This window comes from Pinus tabuliformis, chromosome 8 (genome assembly GCF_031772625.1).
Source record: "Pinus tabuliformis cultivar Carrire ecotype Pingquan chromosome 8, CPIR1, whole genome shotgun sequence".
NCBI lineage: Eukaryota > Viridiplantae > Streptophyta > Pinopsida > Pinales > Pinaceae > Pinus > Pinus tabuliformis.
The window spans coordinates 1,382,806,580-1,382,829,450 of record NC_142294.1 but is presented as its reverse complement, the minus strand read 5'-3'; the positions used below and the strand labels follow the sequence as shown (position 1 = coordinate 1,382,829,450).

The 22,871-nt window shown below is 35.1% G+C and overlaps 1 protein-coding gene and 2 pseudogenes across 1 annotated transcript; 1 reads left to right on the top strand and 2 right to left on the bottom strand.

The window, feature by feature from the left end:
• Nucleotides 1-11,761: 11,761 nt before the first annotated feature.
• LOC149240705 (shaggy-related protein kinase epsilon-like) lies at nucleotides 11,762-12,289 on the bottom strand (annotated as a pseudogene).
• A 29-nt stretch (nucleotides 12,290-12,318) lies between these two features.
• On the bottom strand, nucleotides 12,319-13,083 carry LOC149240704 (shaggy-related protein kinase epsilon pseudogene; annotated as a pseudogene).
• A 2,306-nt stretch (nucleotides 13,084-15,389) lies between these two features.
• LOC149240703 (cysteine-rich receptor-like protein kinase 2) lies at nucleotides 15,390-18,420 on the top strand. Its single transcript, XM_089373777.1, has 7 exons — nucleotides 15,390-16,309; nucleotides 16,532-16,669; nucleotides 16,762-16,901; nucleotides 17,021-17,231; nucleotides 17,329-17,563; nucleotides 17,650-17,794; nucleotides 17,911-18,420. Exons 1-7 carry the CDS (start codon nucleotides 15,463-15,465, stop codon nucleotides 18,283-18,285), a joined length of 2,091 nt encoding a protein of 696 aa, XP_089229903.1. The 5' UTR covers nucleotides 15,390-15,462; the 3' UTR covers nucleotides 18,286-18,420.
• Nucleotides 18,421-22,871: the final 4,451 nt, after the last annotated feature.

The following is a 22,871-nucleotide window of genomic DNA, read 5'->3' as shown; positions in this document are numbered from 1 at the left end:
AATTTTATATAAAATTATATTAATTAAATCATTCATAAAATTTCAAAATTACATAAATGTCAAACTCATTTTTTTAGTGTGGAAAAAATAAAACAAATGAAACTCTAGCCATGCAGAGCAACAAGGCACAAAGTAAGAAAGTCGTTGCTTATTTCAACTAAAATGTTTGAAGCGATCAATTCAGCTATAATGTTTGAAGTGATTGTTACTCCAAAAGGAATTTTCTCTATGAAGTTGGTTGGGAAAACATTGTTTAGCCCAACCAATCCCCTCACTCCATTTTCTTTGTTCTCACCCATCAAAATTTAACACATGGAAACTTTTTATGAATGTTTTCAAGGTTGTCTAAACTTTTTTTTACCAATGTTGATAATACTTTGGTGATAATTTATTATCCTTCTTAGCTTGCTTGAGGGACATTTGCTTATATGGTTGTAGCTGTAGGAATACCCAATCACCTACATCAAAACTTCTTTCACTGCGACGTTGATCTGCCTGTTGTTTCATTCTATTCTGTGCCAACACGAGGTTATCCTTTAAGAGTTGGATGACTTGTTGTTGATGTTCGATGTGATGTTCCACTGCCTGAACCTTAGAATTTTCTCTTAAATATGATGTGATGGATGGTGGTTGATACCCATAAAGTGCCATAAATGGGGTCATTTTTGTTGCTGTATGGAAGGAAGTGTTATACCACCATTCAGCCAGAGGCAACCATTTGATTTGTCCTTCTATCTTGATGGTTTGAGGAGTGGTAATTCCCACCAATGCATTACAAGATATGGTCGGATTTATTTTTTCTTCATCTAGGCTTTGTTCCTAGAGTATATCCTCTTCTTTTGACCTTTCTTGCTCCTTTTCTTCTTCCTCTTCACAATCTATGTAGAATAATTTATTCTCAGCACACTTATGACCTTTAGTGTATTTGCTATCACAATTGTAACAAAGCCCTTTTGCTCTTTTTTCTTCCAATTGTTGTGGTGTCAACCTTATATGTTGTGGAAGACTAGGGGCAACAAAACTTCCGTCTTTATAGTTGTGAGTGGTATGCTTCCTGGTTGCCATAATTTTGCTTTCCATTTTTCTTGCTAACCTGAATGCCTTATCTAATGAATCAGGTTCCCAAAGGCGAACATCATGTTGGATATTATCCTTTAAAGACCCCATGAACACATCAATCCTATGCTCCTCTGGAATATCTTTTACCTTTATGTTCAATTTTTTGAACTCCTTAATGTGCTCCATTATTGAACCCTTTTGTTTGAGACTTATCAATTGGCTAAAAAAAGTGTTGCTTTTTGTATCTTCATAATGTGCTACCAATTCTTTTGTAAAAATTGCCCAAGTGATAAATTTTTTACGAGAGCAAAGCCATTGATACCATACAAACTGATTTGGTTCCAAATATAAAGTTGCCATACATACCTTTTGTGTGTTTTGCACATTATTGAGATCGAAGAATTGCTCCATCTGTAATATCCATGTGGCAGGATCCTTGCCATCAAACTTCCTCATATCGATTTTTGGAATATGGTGAGTCTTTGATCCAACATTAGCATCTACGAAATCATGATTAACATTTTTTTTATTCTCATCATGAGTTTCCTTTAGTGCCCTTTCACCCTTAGTGCCCATTTGTTGTAGCAACTTATTCACATTTACCTTCAATTCGTCCATGTCTGTCTTCAAATCTATCTTCAAATCATCCATCTTAGCTTCCACGTCAATCATCTTAGCTTCTACGCCTTTCTTTAAATAGTCCATCTTAGCTTCTACACCTTTCTTTAAACCATCCATCTTAGATTCTGTTCCTTTTTGTGTAAGGGACAATTGTTGCACTTGGTCTTGTAATTTTGATATATCATGTTGCATTTCTTCCTCTTCTTCATGAGTCATGCTAGAGATTTCAGGTTCCTTACTAGGTGTTTGCATTTTCTTTCCTTGGGGCATCAGTTACTGATAATAATGCTCTACTATGCCCTTTGAATATCTTCAAAATAAATTTTCAAACCAAGCTTAAGCAAAAATTTAAGAAAATCTACACACCTTTTTTCACTTTGTAGGAGCTCGATATTGCCTCTGATGTATCTTTTTACCTTCCAATCATCTAGTTCTGAATTTGTGACCTGTAGTAGCCCTTTGTGTCCTCTTTCCAATGCCACAAGTCTGACCCAAATTGGATTCTCCAAGGAAGATTTATGCGAAATCTCCCACAATGACTTGATTATAGACTAGTTCAGTAGAGTGAACTTGTACGACGTGCCACGAGTCACTGTTTCGACCTTTGGATCTGAAAACCGCATACAAGAAACTAAAGTCCGTCCTCTTTCTGTAAATTCTTACGAAATTTCAATCCGACCCCCAGAGAGAAAGTTATGATGATTTTCCCAAGGTCACCTGTTTGGAATGTAATTCAGGAGTCTGCAAAAAGACCAACTTCCTCAGATCAGTAGCGCGAAAAACTCTGAAATTTGGACCCAAGGTTTAACACGATTTCTTCTCAAATGGGTTTTTTTTGCAACTTCTGAAACATCACAGAAAAATAGTTATAGCGAAAATTCCACGATGACCTGTTTGGAGCAGCGAAACCCTAGAATCCAAAGCTCTGATACCAAATGTTATGAAACCAGCTCAAGAAAAGATAGAAAAGATAGATCAACGCCTTAGAATTCAGCCTCTTCGAGGGGGAAACCTCCTTTATAATACATAAATGAATAATTATTTGATGATTCAAATGACAAAACCTCCTTTCTATATATAGGAGTCTAAGGAGTCACAATATAATCCAGCTGACCTAACAATAATAATATAAAGCCACAAAAATAACAATAGAGGGATTCTATGGGGCACAGTAATAACAAGATGGGGGTAATAGGGGCACAACAATATTAATAAGGGGTATAACTACAATAGTAATGGGGTAATCACTAGTATTATAGGGACCCAACAAATGTTTTCGAGGTTGGGAGTTAACGTTGGGAGTTAACACCTCAATAACTTTTTTCGGATCACATTTGATGTATTGTTGAGTACAACCTTCTTCGGGTCACATTTTCCGTGCTGCGCAGAGAACTTCCCAGAGCTCCTTGCATGGCAAAATCCATCTCCTCCTCCGATGTTCCCAGTTCGAACCTCATAAACACACCACCTTCTATCGCTTGCAAACAACATTTTTATCAGAAAATGCCATCTCTGTCATAGTTTTATTAGAAAATCCCATCTCTGCTTAGAACAATAGTAAGGATACAATGGGTTGGCAGGCACTAATGAATATTTTTTTCACTTGAGAGGAATCCGTGGTCGTGAGTGTTGTCAAATGCCAATCTTCCTAGCCAAAATCCTCCATGGAGATGAGAAAAATGGCATCATTTCAAAGGCTATAATGGTCGGAAATGAATTCTAACAACAACCCTTTGACACCCCGAGAAGTGGAAGAATTCTTGTAGGGTTCTCTAGGATCGAATTTGGAGGTTTTAACGATGAGCGAATAAAAATTATTATGCAAATCCTTGATGTAGAGCTTGATGATGTCATCAAGTGGGTGCTCCAGGATGAGAAAAGGTTGCTGGACTAGTAGTGGGGGTTGTAACTTGTAAAGTACCCTTTAGAATAGCTCTTATACCATTCAAGGATGAAATACCCTTGGAGCGGAAGAACCTGGTGAATTGATCTTTCCTTCATGTATTGGGCATGGAGGGGAGTTGTTGTAGCTCTATGATGAAGTCTGGAACTAAAGAGATGAATTGATATTGAGGTTACAAGCACGAGGAGAAACGCTCAACTTTCCTTCTGCTATCTGTTTGAGCATGAGATGTAGTCACTGTATAATTCCATTTCATTTGTTTGTTGTAACTTGTTTTAGATATTTGTATTTGTCTCTGTTTCTCTATTTAATCAAGCTAAACCAGATCAGTTCTTCAACTTGTCCTGACGATGAACCACACTGGTTGGTTCGAAACGCGTCGACAAAAGATTGATTATGTGATTTTGCCGAAGATTATCTAGACAAAATTGAAAACCCTTTTTCAAAAAATACATTTCATCTTATCTTTACCTTTTTGATGATGCTAGAATGAATTTAAGGAAAACATCATCCTTAAAATATTTGGAAGTGAAACTCTCTAATGCTGAAAGGGTTATTGCAAATTTTTGATGGTTTGATTTGTCACCAATTATAGGAATTCAAGAATTTAAGGCCACAGCTTTAATCTACGACAGAGTATTGTGAAATGTCATATCTTCATAATGAACAGAAACAAACGTATGCCTTCTTACACTTTCTATGTTATTGTAGCCTTCTGTGCATGGTTGGATAATGATTATATCTTATAGTTGAACCTGAGTTGATAGGATTTCATTTATTGTCTTGGCAAAGAACCGATTAAGAATAGAATAATACAATGTCTTTAGATTCAACATAGTCATGAACATTTTATAGATGGCTTTAATCCAACAATGCTTTTCCTGTGCTTCCGCACAAAGAATTATTGTAGCGACTTTTGTCCACCTTGCTAGCTTTTTCCATCTATAAAATTGATGAATCAGAATCATTAGAGGCCAATATCTGAGTCAAAAAAATTGACTTGAACTCTTATTTAACTAGTAAGTTATAATTCAATATTTTTTCTTAGAGAAAAGTGAAACATATAGTAAATAATGTGAAGAACTATCAATCCAAGATTTTCTTTGATAAAAATGGCAATGTTTGTATTAAATGAAAAAACCCACTGGTCAACTCTACGAAAGATAGTCTGAACCAAGAGAGTTTGGCTCTGCAGAACGCTCTACATTGTTCATGCACATTACATATTAAATAGATAGCATGGTTTTAGGGAAGTTAGAACAACATCCTAAGAAATAGAAAATAATTCCTATCCTGAGGTTACGTGAGCCAACTCAACCTATTCTAAGATATTCTCCATTATCTTCAACACTCCCCCTTGATGGAGAATGGGTTCAAATATATGCCTAACATCTCCCTAAACATTTGAAACTTAACTTTTCCAAGAGGCTTAGTGAAAATTTCTGCAACATTATCACATGTATTACAATATTCCAAATGAATTTCTTTTGATTGCACTTTCTCCCTGACAAAGTGGAATTGTGTATCAATATGTTTAGTGTTTTTGTGAAACACCAGATTATTAGCAAGTTTGATTGAACTTTGATTGTTGCATCTGATTATTTTTGCATCTATCTATTCTTCCCCAACGTCATGGAGAAGTCTCCACAACCAAACTGCCTCACACATTGCTGCACACATGGCTTGATATTCTGCTTCCACCGAGGACAAGGAAACTATGTTCTGTTTCTTGCTGCTCCATGTGATCACCCCGGATTTAATATTGAATTCATAACCTATTATAGATCTGCGATCATCTACATTTCCAGCCTAATCTGAATATGCAAATCCTGCCAATCTAACATCAGAGGAGTCAGTGTAAATAATACCGTAATCTACAGTACCTTGTAGATACCTCAAAACACTTTTCATTGCATTCCAATGGCTCTCAAGTGGCTTAGACATAAATTGGCTTAGCACACTAACTGCATAAGACAAACAAGGTCTAGTGGTGGTTAGGTAGATTAGACTCCCAACCAACTGTCTGTAAAGTGTTGCATACGCCACTTTTGAGCCATCCTCGCACTACAATTTGATGTTCTACTGCAATGGTACCATTGTAGGCTTACACTGATCCATCCTAAACTTTTATAACAAGCCTTTGACATAATTTGCTTGGGAAATAAATGTTTGACCTAAATCTCTCCAGATCTCAAGACCTAAACAATATCTGAGTTGACCGAGGTGTTTCATTTCGAACACCTGTGACATCTGTTGCTTGATTTCAACGATTAGATATGTTGCATCACCTATAATGATCAAATCATATACATACAATGAAATCAACACTACGCGCCCTTGTTCATCTTTCATGGTGTAAAGATTAGGGTCATTTTTACTTCTATTATAGCCAGCTTGTAGAAAAAATGAATCAATCTTTTCATACCAAGACCTGGGTTCTTGTTTTAGTCCATAAAGTGCTTTCTTCAATCTACAGACTAAATTTTCTTTTCCTTTCTAGACAAACCCTTCCGGTTGCTCTAGATAAACCTCCTCTTTTAGTTCTCCATTCAAAAATGCAGAGTTTACATCTAGTTGGTGTATCATCCAATGTTTCTTAGTAGCTAAAGCAATTAAAATTCTGATAGTATTCAATTTAGCTACAAGGGCGAAGGTTTCTTCATAGTCTATCCATTCTTTTTGTGAGTACCCCTTTGCTACCAACCTAGATTTTAGTTTTTCTATGGTTCCATCTGCATTAATCTTCATTTTATATAACCATTTAAAAATTATGATTTGTTTTCCTCTAGGAAGTTCAACCAATTCCCAAATGTTATTTCTAATTATTGAATCATATTCTTGTTCCATGGTTGTTTTCCATTCACTACATTCATTTGCTTCTTTATAACTAGATGGTTAAACCACATTCATCATACTAGTTATAAAAGCATTTTCCCTATATCTTTCAAGTATTTGGGCTTTCCTACCTGATATCATGAGTGGTGGGGTGGCTTCAAACCTTATTTGATCATTATTTTCTTTTTCTTCCTACTGTTGCTACTGCTGTTGCTGTTCATTCTCTGCCTTTGTCTACTGCTGACACTGATTGTTCTCTACTTCTTCTTCCACCAAGTATGGAATGTCCCATTCCTCATTGTGCTCATCAGATTCTTCATGATCCTGCTCATGGAATTTGACATCTCTACTAACAAAAATCTTTTGAGTAGAGGGATTAAATAATCTGTAACCTTTATACTATGAACAATACCCTATAAAAGTAGATCTGATGGCTTTTGAATCTAATTTTCTTCTATCTTCCTTTGGAATGTGGGCAAATGATTTAGATCCAAATATTCTTAAGTGTTTTACTACATGCTTAAATCCATATAATGATTGATAAAGAGTTTTAGACTCAAGATAAGCTCATCTTTATAATACATGATAAGCTCATCTTTCATGTATTCTCCCCCTTGATCAGAATGAAGAATTTTTATCTGTTTCCCTGTTTATCTTTCAATCATATTTTTAAACTAATTAAAGTATTCGAATGTATGACTCTTCTTACTTAAGAAACATACCCAAGAAAACTTCATACAATCATCAACAAACAATAGAAAATACAGTGCACCTCCTAATGATTTTCTCTGCATGGTTCCACAAAGGTCTATGTACACTAATTCAAGTATATCCCTCTGTTTCTTTTCTACTCAAATAGGAATTCTTCTCTATGCATTTTTCCTAATGTACAAGCATCACAATCATTATGTACTTGCTTTAACATAGGAAGATCTCTTACCATTTCCTTCTTTTGTAGTAACAACAAATCATTGTAGTTGATGTGGCCAAATCTCTGATGCCATAGCTCTTCCGTAGTCAGGCTCGCTACTATCAATGCTCGAATTGGTGTAGGTCTTACATCCAAATTGTATAGTCCTCCTGTTCGGATTCCTATAGCAATTGTCTTCATGCCATCTAGCAGATTTTTAATATAATATTTAGATTTAAAGAATTCAACTTTCAGATCTTGATCTGTAATCATGGATACAGAAATCAAGTTCTTTGTTACACCAGGCACATACATAACATTATGAATTTGTTTGATATTACCATTAGGTAGATTGCTAGAAACTTTCCCACACCCTTTGATTTGATGACTTCTATCATCACCTAGGTAAATCTATGCTCCTTTGTTGATTTCTTTAAAATCTTCGAACCAATGCTTGTTCCTTGTCATGTGTGTTGACGCTCTTGAATCTACATACCAGATGTCTGCATCAACATTCTCATCACAATCTACCATGAACAATCTGAAATTTTGCACATGATTTTCATTCGCGAGATGACCTGCATGTTTTTTCTGCTTCTGTTGTTCATCATGATATTTCTTCTTCCTGCACTCCCTGGTAATATGACCCAGTTTTCTGCAATAAAAACATTTAGTTTCAGATTAGTTTCTATTCAGATGCATACCTTGGGTCTAATTCGGTCTTTTGTGTGAGTTTGCTCCGTTTTGCTGTTGTGGACTTCGTTTCCCTTTGAAGAAGTTCTTCTTCGCCATTAATGCAAGATTGACACTCTAGGGCTTCAGAGTCGATCTTCTTTCTTCTTCCTGCATCAATATTCCTGTTGGCTCTTCAAATTTCAGGATCTTCTCTCTGGAATTTATCCTAGTGATGAACATTTGGTAATCATCAGTGACACCATTCATTGTAATGGTTACAAGATCTATATCTGAAACCGCATTGCCAATGTTTGACAGTTGGTTCTTCAGATCCTTGATCCTTGCTACGAATGAAGCAATTGTTTCATTCTCCTCCATCTTCAGGGATAGGATCTTACTCTTGAGGAACAGAAGAGGATTTGAATTCTTCATATCATACAAATTCTTCAGAATTCCCCAGATCTCGTTAGCTGTCTTACATTCTCTGATGTGTGATATGATGTAGTCCTTCACTGACATCTTCAAAAATGTCCTTGCTTTACCTTCTCACTTCTCCCAATTTGGGATTGATGTTGATCCAGCCGCAGGCTTCGGCTCATCCCCACTCGCAATCATCCAAGAACTTTTCACGTCTAGCGGATTCTACATCTTGAATTTCCAATTTGCATAATTGGAACCATTGAGCTTGTTATGCTCATTCAAGCGTGCTTCAAACATATTGTTATTCATCTTGGCGATTTCAAAAAACAAATTTGACAGGTAAAAGAAGATGTTAGATTTACCCCAGATTTGTGAGAGAGACAGATCACTGATCTTCAATGTTGTTTGATCTCGCAGCACACCCGTTGATCACTGTGGATTCCTTCACAACCTCCAGACAACCTTCTGTTGACAGCTACAACCTTGTTCTTGGCTTCCCCATGTAGCTTTTATGATTTACGCGATCATCGCAGATGTACATGACTTATTTACGACGTCGTTGCAGCTGTACACAGAATACCTACGATGACTAAAATAAAAATATGTGTGAAGGAGCTACAGTGGACTCATCACAGTGATACTCCTCACAACCTAGGACCATTTCGATTTTGTCGCAGTGAAACTCCTCAAAACAGCGATGATTCCTGTTCAGTGACACCCACCAGCGAACGTACAGGTTCCTCGGCCCTGACACTCTGATACCATGATAAAAAAATGGCAATGTTTGTATTAAATGAAAAAACCCACTGGTCAGCTCTATGAAAGAGAGTCTGAACAAGGAGAGTCCGGCTCTACAGAACGCTCTACCTTGTTCATGCACATTACACATTAAATAGAAAACATGGTTTCAGGGAAGTTAGAACAACATCCTAAGAAATAGAAACTAATTCCTATCCTGAGATTACATGAACCAACTCAACCTATTCTAAGATATTCTCCATTATCTTCAACATTCTTCATCTTGGGTATGTTCAATAGAATTCTCTGAAAAGTTATTTTGGTTGGAAATTTTTTTGAAATGATGACATGATATCAACTATAAGATGAAGTTACAAACCAAAGAATCTTCGATAGGGAGATAAAATGCTCCAATATGTTTTAATATTGGGATATTGTAGATAATTCTTGATTAACAAGCCACTTGATCATAGATTCTTGTTGCAAGTCTCTTGTGAAATAGAATGTAAATTTGTTGGTTGGCTCCCAGGAGGTCATGAAAATGGGTAGCTTGTGGCACAGTTTCTTTGAGATTAAGTGTACCATGACACAATTCCAACCACCATCATTGGTTAGGAATGCACAACACTAATGTTCTAACCAGTAGTGCATTTCCACAATTTACTTCACTTTCAATTTGAACACCTGAGAGAGGAGAGAAAAAGTCAAAGGTTTTTAACAATCAAAATGCTTTGATCAAAATAAAGGGTAAGGGTTGGGGGAGAGTGAACTGGAAAAATCCATCGTTTTATCTCTACATCCTACAGAGAGTGCAGGCCCTCTTGTAGACCTAGGCAGAGATTAAGGGAGTCTCATTCCTACTTAGTTACCGGAGAATCCACAGTAAAAAACATTTTTCGTCAATGTTTCAAATCCCAACTGGGATCCATCATCAGGACTTCATGAATGCTTGATAGAAGAAGAGATCAATTGAGGGATTAAATAGTAATGAGGAGATTAGGTTTTGGGTTGAGATGAATGTCGGCCTTGTTTCAATAATATTATTAATTTTTGATTAATTATTGATGAGTAAATTAATTGATTTTAATTTGATGTAAATTGTTATTATTATTTTATTACTATTATGTTAATTATTATTCTAATTAAATTTAATAACTTATTTTTATTTTTATTTTTAATATAATGTAATATAATATAATATAATATAATAATCTTAACTTATTTTTATTTTTAATGTAATGTAATATAATATAATATAATAATCTTTATTCTAAATATTTAGTGATTATTAAATTAATAATACATAAAAGTATTTGAATTTAATATATGTTAGTATAATATAATATTATTAATTATAAAAAGTATGTAAAATCTATATATTAATTAATAATATATATTGGTATGTGATGAATACTAATATTAGTGAATTGTATATTAAAATAACTTAAATTAATAATTATTATGATAGAATTAATTAATATTAATAATATTAGAAATCAATATTAATAATTAATAGTTGATAATTAATAACTAATTACTAATAATATCAAAATTAATAATTAATAGGTGATAATTCATGTCAATACCTAATAATTAATATTGATAATTAAAATAGTAATCATAATAATTAATAATTAATAATTAATTAATTAATAATTAATAATAATTATTGATAATTCCTGTCAAGTGTTTAATTTTTAATCATTAATAAATAGTTTAATTAATTAATATATTTTTATTTTTATGAATAGAATACTAATTAATAGTTTATGATTAATACATCATAATAATGCTTTATAATAATAGTTAATGATAAGGTAATAGATATATCATAATTATTAATGAAATATTGTAATTAAGTACTAGTTATTATTATTATTATTATTATCTTAATTAAATTATTAAAGCAATGCTACGAACTACTAAAAAAGAGAAAGGGAGAGGGAAAACTACCACTAAATGCTAAGCCTAAGATGAATTGTTGACCTTAATTTCTCTTATTAGGGGAAGCCAACTTCCACTAATGTCCATACCATTTTCTCTATTGAGATTATCCGGATGCTCCATAATTTCAAGAGCTTCTCTAATCTTTCGTCTATGATGTTGTTCTTCCCTTGCGACAATTGAGGCGCTCTCCAAACAGACATGGTGTTTTGTTTTTGAGGAGTGTTCTGCCAAGGCCGAGGTACGAGACCTTTCATTCTTAATATCAGCTCCATGTTCCTTAAGTCTAATCTGCACGGAGCGACCAGTTTCACCAATGTAGCTTTTTCCACATGAGCAATCTAAACCACAGATGTCTTAGATCCAAAATCTCAACCCTGTTTAACTGGATAAAACAAATATTGAAAGGATATGAAATGTGTGTTGGTTATTGCTGTGGGGGTGAGGAAAGAGTGATGGTTTATGACTTTATGCCCATAGTTAGTCTCGAGAACGATCTTTTCAGAAGTACAAGGTTTTCCTCGCCCTGTGTTATGTTTTATTTGGTGTGGTGTGGTGGTGGTCTCTATGCTTATAGAGTAGGAAACTCATTGCTTAAAAGTGGTTTTGGTAGATTTCTCAGGGACAAGCCATTGAAATAATTCTAGTGAGGCTCCCTACAACTCTTGGGGTGTAAAGTGAAAGAGAAGTGATAGAGGATGAGAATAAGGTAATTGTGTATTGGGATCACGCATCTCATCAAAGAAAGGATGTGCACAAGCCTTTAGAGTAGTACAACACAGGTTTGGAGAATACTTGAGCAGTCATGATACAACATCCACCGTTTCAGGAGGTGTGCGTTTGTGAAATACCTTCTGTCATGGATGTGCTTTAATTTGAGGGAATTTAAACTCTGTATAATTTGGGTTCATGAACTTAATCTCCCCTCGAGTTGGAGTCCCCTGAACCTTGATGATCTCCACCAATTGGTCAACGCCACTTTCTCCGAAACTGGGGCAGTCCAAGGAGAAATTTTGCTAAGACGCAATCCAATGATCATATATCTATTGTCATAACAGGGGCAGTCCAAGGAGCAATTCTTCTAAGACAAAATCTAATAACCATATATCTTTTGTTGTAGTATGCTCTGTAGCTCCCAAAATAAGTTATGGAGCTCTGTAATAACGCAAACATATATATGACATATATAAAACTCATTGCTTAAAGTTGTTTTGGCAGATTTCTCAGGCACAAGTTGTTGAAATAATTCTGGTGAGGCTCCGTGTAGCTCTTGGGGTGTAAAGTCAAAGAGAAGTGGTAGAGGATGAGCATTTGGTAAATTTGTATTGGGATCACGTAGCTCATCAAAGAAAGGATGCGCACAAGCCTCCAGAGCAGTACAATGAAGGTTTGGAGAATACTAGAGCAGTCTTGCTACAACGTCCACCATTTCTGGAGCTGTGTGTTTGTGAAATACCTTCTGTCATGGATGTGCTTTAATTTGAGGGAATTTAAAATTTTTATAATTTGAATTCATGCACTTAATCTCCACTCGAATTGGAGTCCCCGGAACCTTGATGATCTCCACCAACTGGTCAATGCCACTTTATCGAGGAAACAATGGCAGTCCAATGAGAAATTCTGCTAAGACGCAATCCAATGACCATATATCTGTTTCCGTAACAGGGGCAATCCAAGGATAAATTATTCTAAGCCGCAATCCAATGACCATATATCTATTTTCATAGTATACTCTGTAGCTCCCAAAATAAGTTCTGGAGCTCTGTAATAACGTGAACATATATATGATATATTGGGCTCCCCTTTCACCAACTTCTTGGCACTGCCAAAGTCACAAAGCTTAAGCTGATGACTATGGGGTCAGCTAGTAAATTTTTTGGTTTTATATCACGATGACAAATGCCAACAACACCATGGATGTAAACCAGAGAACGAAATTTATTTGATAGGTGTAGAGTATGACATATGTCAATGGCATACATTGGTTCATCCTCCTGTAGTATATTGTAACTTGATACACTGTTTCAGGTACATACTTCAATACAAGGTTGAGGTATAATTCATCTTTGTTAGTAGTTGAAAAGAAACAATGTTTTCGTTGAACAATATCAGGATGGTCAAGCATTTGCAGTTCTCTATTCTTGTATCTCTTATCATCCAACACCATTTTTATGGCAATGACCTCTCTAGTTTATAAGCATGTGGCCTTGAAGAGAATACCAAATGACCCAATGCCCACAATACGTTCTGTACTGTCTCTAATGGTCTATTTTGGTTGCCCAGTTTTGACCATCTATTGTTGTTGAAATTATGTGGCCAGTCTCCGTGCCATTGCCATTGGAAGAGAATACCAAATGATCCAGTGCCCAACATACATTCTTCCCTGTATCTGATGGTCTGTTTTGGCTGCCCATTTTGACCGCCTATTGTTGTTTATCTGAAAATTGGTTGAAGCTTACTGGTGTAGGGGAGAACGGGTTGATTTTCTTTACATCCCCTTCTATGAATTCCCTTAGGTAGGGTTTCCTACCTCATGAAAAGTGAATGTCGTAAAGTCACTTAACTGATATAGTGAAGGTAAGGTCTTCATTGCTTGTTTATTTCAGGATGGGTTGATTTTGGGGTCTTTGGTGACCAACTAAGGTCTTCATTGCTTGTTTATTTCAGGATGGGTTGATTTTGGGGTCTTTGGTTACCAACTTGGCAGGGTATGGGTAGTTTTTGTAACTGTTGTGGGATCATTGTTTGCTAATATACTGTATTGAATGCATATTATCTGAAAAAAGATGCCAAATTTGACAACTTTTGTTGTTGTTTACCCATGTTTTTAACTAATTTGTAATCTGAGAAGGATGCCAAATTCGACAAATTTTGTTGTTGTTTAACCATGCTTTTAACTAATTTGTAATCTGAAAAGGATGCCAAATTTGACAACTTTTGTTGTTGTTTACCCTTACTTTTAACTAATTTGTATATTTATGCTGCATATCCCATGCTCCCTGTAAGGGTTAAGGTTAGACAATTTGTATAATGTCCTCTTCTTCAACTTGTTATCCATAAAAACTAAAAAGTTATAGAAGAAGGACACCAATGAAATTCTCAAGGAGTTATATGGAATGGTGATTCTTCTTCTGATTATTTTAATATATTTGGGTAATTACAGCCTACCTAGTGACTTAAGATTTGATCCATTGGGCTTGATGGATCTTGAAAGACCTAGAGATTTTATCAAACCAGGTTGGCTCGCTTAGGGAGAAATAATCAATGACCGATTCACAATGCTGAGTGCAGTTGAAGCCATTACTCTTGAAATCTTTAGGCAAGCTTGGGCTAATCCCACAGGAGACCACACTTCCTTGGGTCCAAACTCGAGTCATTCCTCCAACAGGGACGTATAACTACTAGTTTGGACCCATTCCTCCAACAGGGACATATAACCACTAGGCTGACCCTTTTAAAAGTATGCAATTTTCCACATTCTCAATTTCTTTAGACGTTCCTGTGCCCCCTTTCGGTGTAATTGCTAGCTAATTATAAATTAAAAACTTCGTGATATCTTCCGCAGATCTATTTCACACATCTAATAGATACCCATCTCAGGCTAAAATATCTTCCGCGGGTTTATCTCAAAAATTAAATAGATACCCATCTCAGGCTAAAATTTCTTCGGCGGATCTATTTAACAAATTAAATAGATACCCATTTCACACATTAAAGTCTCGTAGTTAAGGTAAAAATTTTAAATCTGACTTTTTCAAATCGCGCTGTTCTTACCATTTGAATATCTATTTTAATAATTATATTACTAAATATTAGACTGGAATTTTTTAAAAGTTTTTCTGTTTTAGGAATTTCAAATCAGACTTTTCAAATTTGACGGTTTCTACGAGTTGAATATCAATTTTGATAATTTTATTATGAAATATTATATGGGAGTTCTTTTTGGGTGTATTAAATTTTACGGTTTTTGCAATTCTAATATTGGTTTTCATCCATTTATCACATAAGGTTGAAAGCCAGGAATTTTTGGCGGCATGTGACGTCAAATTTCCCGTCAAATTCCATAGCTGCTTATGGTTTCAATGCGTAGTGTGAAATGGTCTCAGCAGTACAGATTCTCTTAATTTTGACGGAGTTCTCAATTCTACAGCAGCCACTTGCGACAATGTCGTGATGACTGGCGTAAGTCAACAATCGGCCATTTCGACGAAAGCCACTTGCGCACGGAATAACTTCAACCTGCAGATGAATGCAATAACTTGAACTTGCCAAAGCCGTTGGTGAACTACCTCGATTCCTGTACCGCCTCTATTCGTCTAATTAGAATAGAGGATAACGTAGCGCGAACGCCTGGACAATGGCAATGAAGATGAAAGAGTTAATTAGCAGCCTATTCCTTATCGGAAGTGTGTGTCTGCTTATGCCCCTCTCAGCTGCTGATCCGTTCAGTAATCCGGTTAGGTTGTTTTGTGAGAATAGCGAATATACGAACGGTAGCGCTTTTCAGAGTAATCTAAACCAAGTTCTGGATTCACTGGTGGGGAACGTTTCTACCGGTGGATTCAATACATCTAGTGTTGATGAGGGGCAAAACAGCCACAGTACGGTTTATGGGTTTGCCCAATGCAGGGGAGATTTAAACTCCTCCGATTGCAAACAGTGCGTGGCATCTGCAAAAGCCGCGATTATATCCGGCACTAGTTACGAAGATCGTATTTTTGAAGGATGCAACAAAACTTCTGCGTCCATGATACTAGATGCCTGCTTATTACGTTACAACAATCATAGTTTTTCCAACAATTTTAATGAGAGCGCAGAAAACTTTCTTCTGTGCAATCCTGAGGAAAACAGTCAGCCAGAATTCACAATTACTATAAGGGGGATGCTCCAAAATGTTCTCTATAAAGCTGCGAACAGTTCCAATCTTTTTGCTGCGGAGCAAGACGTTGCGCCCTATAATTCCACAGTTCTTATCTACAGCTTGGCGCAGTGTTGGGACGCTCTGTCCAAAGAAGACTGCCAGAAGTGCCTGAATTTTGCGTTGTCCCAAATATATGAGAACTGCACAGCTGGAGCTGTTGGATCACAATTCGGATCTGTGAACTGCTACTTGCGTTCCGAGCTTTATCCATTTTTCAATCCTCCAATTATCTCGCCGTCGCCATCACCGTTGCCCTCGCCGACAGAAAGCCCTCCAGCATCAAGTATCTTCTTTAGCATAGTATCACATAGTTTATAATTATCAGAAATACAACATAGTTTAACATAGTCTCTTCTTTAACATAGTATCACATAGTTTATAATTATCTTCTTTCACATAGTTTATCACTAACAGGAATATCTTGGGGATTTTGTAAAAAATCCATTTTGGTGATTTCTGTGGTTCCTTGTGCGAATTATCTGAGATTTCTTGTGCAAATTTGCAGAAGCAAAAAGATCCAACGTGCTTCGGGTAATTCTGGGAGTAGCAGCCGCTACGATTGTATTAATTGCAGCGATAACCCTTTGCAAGCTGAAAATTTTCTCTCGTGGGAAAAATTGGGAACATATTTCTCAAATGAGAGGTCTTGAATTGTAGATGATTCAATGATATTATTGACCGTTTCCCTATTTCCTTTCCTCAAGATAATAAAACGCTTCGGAAATGTTTTCGCAGAAAGCGAAGGAGCAATTAGCTTGTCTGCGACTATAGCGAATCCAGAACTTATTTTCAAGTACGAGACTTTGAGAGGGGCCACGTCTAATTTTCACGCAGAGAGAAAGCTTGGCGAAGGCGGTTTTGGATCCGTCTTTAAAGTGAGCGTTTCTTGTTACATCCAGAGTTTAGTTTATTTTAATGCAGATACCATTGTTAATGATTAAAGTTTAAAACATAGAAATATTGTCGACTGGGCATGATGCTTCTTGATCAACAGGGGGATCTACCAGATGGCAGAGAGGTTGCAGTGAAACGGTTGAAAATAGGCTCCAGTCAAGGAGATATCGAATTTCTTAATGAAATAAATTTGATCAGTCGTATTCAGCACAAGAACCTAGTGAAGATCCTTGGTTGTTCAGTGATAAATTCAGAAAGGCTACTAGTTTACGAATACCTCCCGAACGGTAGCCTCGACAATATTATATTCGGTACCTTCTCCCTCTTTACTGGCTGCACTGATCCTGATTTGTTCTAATTTTGAGTGTGTTTTGTACCCTGCTAATCATTTTGGTGTATGTTTTGCAGATATAGAAAAACGCCATTTCCTTGATTGGAAACAGAGGTTCGAAATCATGGTTGGAACTGCACGAGGGCTGGCCTATCTTCACGAAGAATCTGAAATTCGAATCATTCATAGAGATATTAAAGCCAGTAATATTTTACTGGATAATAAACACAAACCCAAAATCACAGACTTTGGCCTAGCCAAACTGTTTGAAGACGATAAAACCCATGTCAGCACTAGAGTTGCGGGAACTTTGTAAGTATTCTCTCTTCAATCTGATTCATATAACTTTCAGAAGGTTATTAAGATATTGAGATTTCATTGTACACACTATTGTGCAGTGGTTACATGGCACCTGAGTACGTTTACCGCGGACAGCTAACAGAGAAAGCGGATGTATTCAGCTTTGGAGTGCTGGTACTTGAGATTATCAGCGGAAGAAAGAATCAGAGTTCACCTCAAGACACAGAGTTTCTCATCGAACGGGTACAGCCTTTATACTTCTCATCTTTGAAGTAGATATTTTCGAACATCTTCTTATAATAATTATGATTCGTTGCTAACTAAAGTTGTATGCCTGGTTGATATTGGCCATTTACCAGACATGGAGACTGTATAACGCAGAGAAAGCTTTGGAAGTTATGGATCCCACATTGGAGGGTAGTTATTCTTGGGAGGAAGGGATTAGTATCATTAAAATTGGTCTTCTGTGCATTCAGGCAGCTCCAGCATTGAGGCCTTCAATGTCTCGTGTGGTGACGATGTTGACCTCTGACAAAGAACATCTTCCTTCGCCCACAGCCCCCCCTTTCATAGATCTGACGATGTTGACCTCTGAGAAAGAACAGCTTCCTTCCCCCACAAGACCCCCTTTCATAGATCAGAATAGTGTGGGCAGTACAGCAACTTCTAGCACACCATCCGGTATCTATTCTGCAGCTGCCGATCCTTCATCATGCATCATAGAGTCGAGGTGAAAATCTGCAAATGGTTTTTTGCGTTATATTATCCTAGTTTACTGTTGGACTTCTATCCGTGTATTAATTACTTCAGTCAATTTGACATGTACTATTTTAATATCAAAGGGATGGGTATTCTGAGTAGCAGTAAAGACCGACGTTATATATGAAAATAAAGTTATATTTTATTTTATATTCAAAATTATGGTTACCATTTTCAATTCATGACGATGTATAATTTTTTGGCGGACATCTGATTTCATTTAATTTCATGGATTGGTGTCATTTTTCAATACATGCACAAGCCTGCTTTATATTAACGGTTTTAGATTGATTATAATTTACTTTTGATAAATTTAAAATTTTAATTTAATTATTAACCATTTATATCAATTTAAAATTTTAATTTAATTATTAACCATTTATATCAATAAAAAATGGCAAATATCGTCGATCCCAGACCTCCTCCCCGCACGGTAATTAACACCAACTGAAGAAATGTCAGCGAGAGTGGGAGTATTTTCTCTGAAAGTGATCAGGAAAACTTGAACATGATTTCTGCGAATAATTCCAGGTGATCCCTTCAAACTTGCATACGGGGTTCCGATTCCAACAGATGTCGATTAGCTTCATCGTCGTTCTTTTACGATCGGTGGACGAGTTCTTGCCCACTTATATCGAGTAGCTTATAATTGAAGTTTGAAATAGTGAGCGTGGCCGCCAAGGAATGGCGAAAATGCTGGTAGGCGGTTCGCGCGTAGGTCAAGGGTGGGTAGGTAATGAATCGCGGTAATGCTTGTAATAGCACAATAATAAACCAATTGTTCATTCACAGCACAAAGTCGCTTGCCGGGGCATGATTTTGACTGTATATAGGGTATGACTACGACTGGGTATGACTATGACCGGCTATGATAGATGTAATATCATAAAATATTTTAAAATACTTTAAATAAATAATTTAAAGATTGAAATTGGTGGTTTTAAAAGTAAATATATTTTTATTTTTATTTTTTAAATTAAATTAAATTAAATTGATTAATTAAAAAAATATCAAATAAAAATATATGATATAACTATTAATTATGATTTTTCACGGTGTGATATTAGTATTAATTTTTATGTTTAATATTATAAAATATATCGTAAAGCAAGTGTTTTGATGTATTATATTTACAAATTAATTAATTATTAATTATTCATGTTTTTTTTTAAATATAAAATAAATAAAAAAGACAATAAATTCAAATTTATAAATTATTATATTGAATTTTGTATAGAGAATTTTGGGGAAGAAATCATATTGAAGATTTTGGTCTACACTTTCAAACTAGCTAGATCTAGCTAGGAAGAAGGTTAAATAGGGAGACAGGTCAACCTAACAACTAGAAGTTAACAACTATATTTGATCGGGGGAGGTAGAAGTTAACAACTATATTTGACTGGGGGAGAGACAGGGGAATGCTTAATAATATTTAGATAATTTTTATTAATTTTTTGAATATTTATTTTACTAAAAATATAAAACTTTAACAACTATCTTTGTAATGATTTTAAATTTATGACTAAAATAATCAAAGAATAACTATTCATAGTTTTATTTCAATTAGAATATAATATTTTAATAAATTATATATTTAAATTAATATTCATATATATAAATTTATAAATTGGTTATTCAAATATATATATATATATATATATATATATATATATATATATTAAAGTGTTTAATCTAAATATGAAAAATTAAAACTAAAGTTTAGGGTTCTAGAAATATTTGAATCTTTTTATATAATTAGTAATGGTATTTATTTATGAATATAGGGCCATAAATAATTTAGGGTGATGTATTTACCATCTCTCTGTGGTAATAATTTAGGGTGATGTATTTACGATCTCTCTGCGGTAATAATTTAGGGTGATGTATTTACAATCTCTCTGTGGTAATAATTTATGGTGATGTATTTACGATCTCTTTGCCCTAATAATTTAGGGTTATGTATTTATGATCTGTTTAAAATAATCAAAGAATAACTAATCATAATTTTATTTCAATTAGAATATAATATTTTAATAAATTATATATATATATATATATAACATAAATTAAAGTGTTTAATCTAAATATGAACAATTAAAACTAAAGCCTAGGGTTCTAGAAATATTTGAATCTTTTTGTATATTTAGTAATGGTTGTAATTTATGAATATAGGGTGATAAATAATTCAGGGTGATGTATTTCCGATCTTTTTGCGGTAAATAATTTAGGGTGATGTATTTATGATCTCTCTGTGGTAATAATCTAGGGTGATGTATTTATGATCTCTCTGCAGTGATGATGTATTTAGGATCTCTGCCGTAATAATTTATGGTGATTTACAATCTCTTTGCCCTAATAATTTAGGGTGATGTATTTACCAACTCTTTGCGGTAATAATTTAGGGTGATGTATTTACGATCTCTATGCAGTAATAATCTAGGGTGATGTATTTACGATCTCTCTACGGTAATAATTCACGATCTCTCTGGGGTAATAGACAAACAATTTGGGTCACATGCGTCTGCAATCCGACTTGCTGATATCAGGTGCAGACATTCCTTATATTTTTCTATTACATATCTGCTCATATATTTTCAAGTATGAATAATTCACCACAATTACCAAAGATTACCAAAGGTAGACCTAGCATAGTTACTCTACAAAGCCTCTATGAGTATATAGAGTCTTTAGAGAAACGTAGTGAAGAAAGAGAAGTCAAGCTACAAAGGGAGTTAGCAGCCATACCAGAAAATAAATTCACATCTTTTGAAAACAAGATCCAAAAACAAATAGAAAATAAATAGAACTATTGGAGAATAAGATGGAGGCTAGGTTGCAGGTTATAGAAAAACAAAACCAAGATATGAACCAAACATCCCAGCAAGTAGATGTTGATACTTTAAAGAGTCTTAAATTGAAGGACATGATTAAAGAGCTAGAAGAAAAAGTTAATAGCCGCCTCACCCTAAATAGTGTGGCAGGTAAATTAGATATCAAACCAATTAAAGATGAAATGAAAAATTGATAGAATTAGACCATGACCGTAACAAAAGGGCCTTAAACCTTATAATCTATAGTTTGAAATAGGAGGTAGACGCAGATACTTTAGCCATAGCCCAGACAGAATTACATAACAGATTACAAATTGAAACAATGTGTCTCACAGAAGTAACAAGGTTGGGGAACTAACTGAGAATAAAGGAAGGCTGATCCGAATAAAGGTGAGCTCTACTGACCATAAGTATGACATACTTAGTAAAACGTCATGTCTAAAAGGAACGTGAATATTTATAAATGAAGATCTCATTGTATAAGATCAAGCAGAATTGAGAAAGGAGGTTCAAAAGGTAAAGGAAGCTAGGAAGGAAGCAAAATGGCAATAATTAGAAATAGAAAAGCCATTATTCAAGATAGAAACCAAAAAGATAATAATAAATAGTAATTCAACATGCTCCGAATTTCTTCTTGGAACTATCGAGGCTTTCCATGGAACAAAGGCCCCAAGCTAAGTTGGATCTCAAATGATGTTGATATTATTTTGCTCGTTGAAACTTGGGAGCACGATGAATCTAAAGTCCCTAACATAGATGGCTTTACATTATGGTCTACCTGGAATAAGCGATCCTCTCGTAGAGGCATTGGGGGTATAGCTTGTTACATTAAGAAGAACATCTCTCCCCATGCAGGATTTATAAAAACAACCTTTACAACCAATATAGTTGGATAAAAATTGCTGACATTTATGATAAAAAGACCTACATAGCAATCTATTATCCCCCCCCCATCAATTCTAACTTCTATAAGAAAAAGGGTATAGATAAAAATAGTCCTTATAATGGTTTAGAGAATGATATTTCTAGCCTAAGGAATGAGGCAATATCCTTTTGATGGGTGACTTTAATGCTCGAACTGCAAGCAACCAAGCTATTCTTCTAAGCAATCATTCCAACCCTAATCCTCTTTGGTTAGACAAAGACCTTCCTTTGGCTAGCTGGTACAAAAGGAGCTCTGAAGACCTCGGGGAGAATTTGTTTGGGTCGGAGCTAGTCAAGCTATGTAGTGCTTAGGATCTCATAATTTGCAATGGTCTAAAGAAGTGGCCCAATTCTAGACAAATGACCTGCATCCATGGGCTTGGTAGCAATGTGGTAGACTATGTTATCTCTGATCTCCCTCTATACAACGAAATAACAAATTTTGACATCTTAAACGACCACGAGCCTGACTCTGATCATAGGCCTTTACTTATTACTCTCAATTTTGTCATGCATAGAGGTCCCATAGAAGATAATCCTTATAGCCAAAAGAAGTCAATCTTTGATAGAAATAAAAAAGATCTCTTTCTAAATGAATTGAAAACTAATTTGCTTCCATTATCTAGTATAGATAACATATAAGATCTCTATCATAATTTAACTAAAACCCTCTCATATTCTATTAACAAGTTCTCAATTGAAGTTTCAAGTAATAAAAGAAATAGAAAAACCAACCCATGGTATGAAAAAGATTGTAAAAGTGTGAGGAGAGAAATTAAGGAAGTTGTTAATGAATCTCTTAAAAT